At 38.3% G+C, this 5,104-nt stretch overlaps 1 protein-coding gene across 2 annotated transcripts in view; it reads right to left on the bottom strand.

Moving 5' to 3' along the window:
- LOC105171695 (1-aminocyclopropane-1-carboxylate oxidase homolog 1) overlaps positions 1-5,104 on the bottom strand; it is an 8,648-nt gene that overhangs the window by 2,625 nt on the left and 919 nt on the right. Inside the window, exons 2-4 of one of the 2 annotated variants that reach the window (XM_011092888.2) lie at positions 4,373-4,914; positions 3,467-3,788; positions 2,916-3,393 (exon numbers count right to left, since the gene is read on the bottom strand). In XM_011092888.2, the coding sequence (XP_011091190.1) occupies positions 3,121-3,393; positions 3,467-3,788; positions 4,373-4,914 (1,137 nt within the window). In that variant the 3' untranslated portion in view covers positions 2,916-3,120. Of the gene's footprint in view, positions 1-2,915; positions 3,394-3,466; positions 3,789-4,372; positions 4,915-5,104 lie in introns of those variants that run through there. The other variant, XM_020697390.1, reaches the window with a different exon arrangement.

Genomic DNA, 5,104 nt, shown 5'->3' with positions numbered 1-5,104 from the left:
AAGTTTGACAATATTCATTGAACTTACTTGACTCATACTCTCCTCCTCTATCAGACCTTAGTCTTTTAAGTTCCTTACCAGTTTGGGTTTCTGCTTCATTTTTAAACAAAATAAATTTGTCTAAGGCTTCATCCTTATTTTTCATGAGAAACACATAACAGTATCTACTGCAATCATCTATAAAGGTGATAAAATATCGTTTGTGGTCCCTGGTCAAAACTCCATTGAACTCACAAATATCAGTGTGAACTAAATCAAGTATTTCCGAATCCCTTTCAATTGACTGATAGGGTTTCCTAACTTGTTTAGCTTCTACACAAACTTGGCATTTGTGATTTCGTTCAATATTTTGACTAGGAATTAAATTCAAATTCATCATTCGTTTGATCGAATTGAAATTTAAATGACCTAACCTACTATGCCACAGAGTAGAAGATTCAACATTCAATATAATAGAATCAGAAACATCAATTTTATTATTATCAACTTGAACTTTGAATAAGCCATCGTCTAAGTAGCCTTTACCAATAAAAATACCAAATTGCTGAATAACAACTTTATTAAACTTGAAAACCAATTCATATCCTTCCCTAACTATTACAGAACCACTAATAATGTTTCTTCTGACAGTGGGTACATGATGAACTCTTTTCAGCGACAGAATGCGCCCTGAAGGAAACTTCAAGTCCACGCTTCCTATCCCAAGTACTTCAGCTGTACTGGAGTTCCCCATGCTTACTGTCCTTCCACTGATGGCCTGATAAGACACAAAGAGAGATTTATCAGCACAAACGTGCACATTCGCTCCAGTGTCAATCAACCAATCATATGGTTCGTAAATAGTCAAGAGTTCGGGTTGTACAGATACATACCCATCAGTTGCTCCTGAGGTGCTAGCTCCGCTAGGACCTCCCACAACCATGTTGACAACTGCCTGCCCAGTCTTGGCCTTTTTATTAGGACAAAGCTTGGCCCAGTGTCCAACCTGCCCACAGTTCCAGCATGGTTTGTTTGCTTTTGGTTTCTTATTTTTGGAGGCCTTGCTTTTATTGATGGCTTTCGAGTTCGTGTTAATCTTATTCACTTTTGGTTTCCCCACTATGAAATTGGCCCTTGGTTGATGTTCAACAGGCATCTTGTGCGTTTGATTTCTATGTTCTTCCTCAATGCTGATAGCAATCATAAGATCATCCAGAGACAATCTCCCTTTTTGATGCTTGAGTGTCATGCCAAAATTTTCCCAAGATTTGGGAAATTTGTCCACTATAGACATGACCAGAAACTTCTCGGGAAGCTTCATCTCAGCATCAGCCAGAGCATGCTCAAGGTTGATAATCTCATGAGTCTGTTCAGCCACAGACCGGTCCTCAACCATTTGATACCTCATGAACTTAGAAACAGAATACTTTTCGAGCCCTTGCTCTTCAGTATTATATTTCCGGTCCAACTCATCCCACAGAGACTTAGCAGTGTAAGAATCAGAACAATAGACATCGAAGAGCGTATTTGACAGGGCTGACAAAATCGCTCCTCTGCCTATTTGATCCCTTTCTGTCCACTGCGCTATCTCAACAGTTTTGGGATCGGTATCAGTAGGTTCAGGTCTGATCACCTGAATCACTGACAAAAGTCCTTTCATCGTCAACCAAATTTTCATTCGCTGTTGCCAGCGTTTGAAAAATTGGCCCGAAAACTTGTCCGGTAAACCGGTCAAGTCGACCTTTTGTGTGATCGGAATTGCAACAGAAATCGGCTCGGCCATCTTTTAGTATTTTAGGAAACTAAAAGTGATGTTTCAAATAAAAGATTTTCAAAATAGCGTTTTCCAAAAATAGTTCCAACGACAAAATCCGATTTTTCAAAACCTGTATATTTTCTTCAAGATTGTTGGAAAATTATTTGGTTTCAAGTAATCGAAACGACGTTTTGAAATAGTACAATCGGATTTAAGAAATCAAAAGCAGTAAAGCCACGTTGGAACAGATAATATAAAGCAATCAGAAACGCTATTTACGACAAGAAATTTAAATAGAAAACTTACAACGAGAATTGTATCGTAACAATTCTCAATCCAATTAAAGTCATTAACTTAACCAAATCGCAGAATAGCTGCTTGCCTTGAAGAAAATATACGCCCCGTATCAGCAGTGCACCGGGTGCAACGTAATTTCTCCCAGGATAAGATGGTTACAGTTGTTCGGTTTTAGCACTATACCGAAGAACACCTCGAACAACACTCAGAAACTTATCGAAACAAGAGACTCAAATACCAAAATTTGAGTATATGAATGCCTAAGCAAAAAGAGGGCACACGAGAGTGAATAGAGGGGAAATTGAGGATTGTTTGTTGTATTTTCAAATGCAGAAAATTCAGCTTTATATAGAGGCTGATTCCTCCAAAAATGAATGCTGAAATTCATGGCCTTAATGACCTTCAAATCAATTTTGAAGGTTACAACATATTAAACCTCCACTAACGGCAGAATTGCAATCAAACCTAATTAAAAAAAAATTTGAAACAGCTGCATCAGTAATGAAATGAAACTCATTCAAATCTTTGAATTTCAAAACAACTTTTGAAAAACCTCAACAATTAATACACAAGAATAAATATATACACAAAAATGCTACAGCGAGATTATTTCATATGACATTAATATTGATGGCACCCGATTAGGTAGAATTAAGCCACAAACTAATGGTTAAACCATTCAATGACTTCTGTAATAGGCTAAGCAATTAATTATTGTCGCGATAGGCACTAGAACTATTCCAACTTCAGCTATAATTTGCTCAGTTATTCTATCTACAAGAGGTTTGAAATTACTCAATTAATTGTGTGAAACAATATGAAAACTTATGTATTATTTTACATAATCTCTCAACCATCACATAACAGTCATGAAAATCTCATATTATCGGCGATATAATCGATTTCAAACGATAATATTTAATAACATCATATTATTGAATATACCAAACAATTTCGGGTAATGTATAGAATCGGACAATCATATCAAATCGGCACTGGCCGATCCAAATACGTATTGGCCGATCCATGCTGGGGCATGACAGAATATTACAACAGGGTGATACAAAATACATATGAATTTATAATTATCATTCGGTTGTCACTAGTCCGGACTCTCGCAACCTGAACTCATCAAGTCCGGATTTATCAATTGGCCGCGCGAAAAACTTGGAAATATACTCCCCTGCTGTAAACTCCTTGTAACGAGGGGGATGTTTTTCTGATATCAGCTCTTTGATTGGGCCATACACCTTTCCGGGCAGAACAGGACCAGAGAAGAAGCCTGCAACTGAAGTTCTTGGTCCTGCTCGGTTGGCAAGAACTCTATGATCTGCGCTTATAAACTCGTCGTTTGAAATGATCTGTGTAAAACCAAAAATCACTTAGAGTAGTATGTAAGTTAAGTTAAATTGGAAGATTTCTGTTGACATAAACCTGCAACATGTCTCCAATGTTGACTACCAAACTTCCAGGCAGGGGTGCTACATTTATGTACTGATTTTCATGCAGGACCTGGAGGCCACCAACTAGGTCCTGTAGGAGAATTGTTAAGAAAGAAGGATCAGTGTGCTTGCTCGTGCCCAGTGTCAGCTCTGGCTCCGGGCAGGGCGGGTAGTACTGGCCGATGAAAGTGCGTGACCTGCCACATTCCATGGCTCCCAGGTGGTCCGGTTTGAGGCCTAGAGCTTCCGATAACAGCTCATACAGAGTTTCTGCCAGCTTCGTGACTTGATTCAGATACTCAATTGTTGAATCTCTGCCAAGTAACAAGTATACGTGAATCTGTCTGTTCAACTATCCGACAAGCACAAACATTCACAAGTTTTGAACAACATAGAGCAACAACTCTTAATTAATTTCACCTATTCAGCTTAATATATTGGAGTGTAGAAGCTACACTTTCGCCCAACGTTTGCTGATCCAACTTCATTGCCAGAGGTATATTTTCCTTTGCTTCCAAAACAACTAGGAATACATTTTACTTCTCGAGACAAATTTATAATAGTCTTATAGTATTTTAGAATTGCCCCAATTTCGTAAAGTTGATAGATGATCGTCTATTATAGTTATTCGGAAATTTATGTCCTAACAAAAAAAACTTGAGCTCCCTTAAATTTATGTACAAACAATTCATCTGCAAACCACAAAAGGATCATATGTTTTTTCTCATTTTCTTTCTTAGTTTTGCACACGTTTCATAATCAATCTCTCAAACCTATATTCTGACTGCTTTAGGACGCTTCACAAATCTCCTGAATTCTATTCTTCTCAAGTTTGGATAAAACAGGGAAGCCCATAAAGCAAGATTACAATCACAAGATGGAAAAGACGAACGCTTACCTGCAAATCTCCGGCAACTCATCAGGTTCAATACGATCAGATGTCATCAGAGAAATGGTCAACGAGTCCCTCCAATTAGCAGCACGAGAACGATACAGATCAACGTTGCTACCATATTTCACCTTCTGCATCCTATCATGAGAATGGAACTCTTTCTTCACCTGGGCGTCCTGTTCGTGGAATTTCCTTATTCCATCCAGCATGCCATCCAAAACATTCATGGGGATTCCATGATTCGTCACCAGGAAAAATCCCCACTCCTTGGATGCTTTTTTCACTTCACTGATGATCTTCTTGCGCTGATCATCGGCTCCAATTCCACTAAGATCTATCACAGGGACCTGGAGACTGGACTGCTGATAATTCAATTCCTCAACGAGCTCATCAGGCGGCCTGATGAATATTCTGGGAACTTTCTGGATCCCGGAATCGACTATGCCTTTGACGCCGGCTTTCGTCTCCTCAAACGCCTTCAGCGCTTTCAGGCGATCATAGTCTTCTGGTAAGGACTCTTTCAGGCTAGACATATCCATTTTCTTGCTCTACAGTACGACAAGAAGGTGAGGAGTATTAGTAATGTTATGCTTTAATTTCATTTCTAAGTATACGTGGCACGCTTGCGCATGCATAAAATTAATTAAAATATATATTTATATGATAAAAAAAATTGTCAAAAAATAAAAGAAAATTATGAGGATATTGAAAAATTGTTTTCATTATGTTTTCAGGCTA

Source organism: Sesamum indicum, linkage group LG10, assembly GCF_000512975.1.
Source record: "Sesamum indicum cultivar Zhongzhi No. 13 linkage group LG10, S_indicum_v1.0, whole genome shotgun sequence".
NCBI classification, from domain to species: Eukaryota; Viridiplantae; Streptophyta; class Magnoliopsida; order Lamiales; family Pedaliaceae; genus Sesamum; species Sesamum indicum.
Note: the sequence above shows the minus strand (reverse complement) of the source record. Positions and strands in the feature narration are given on the sequence as shown.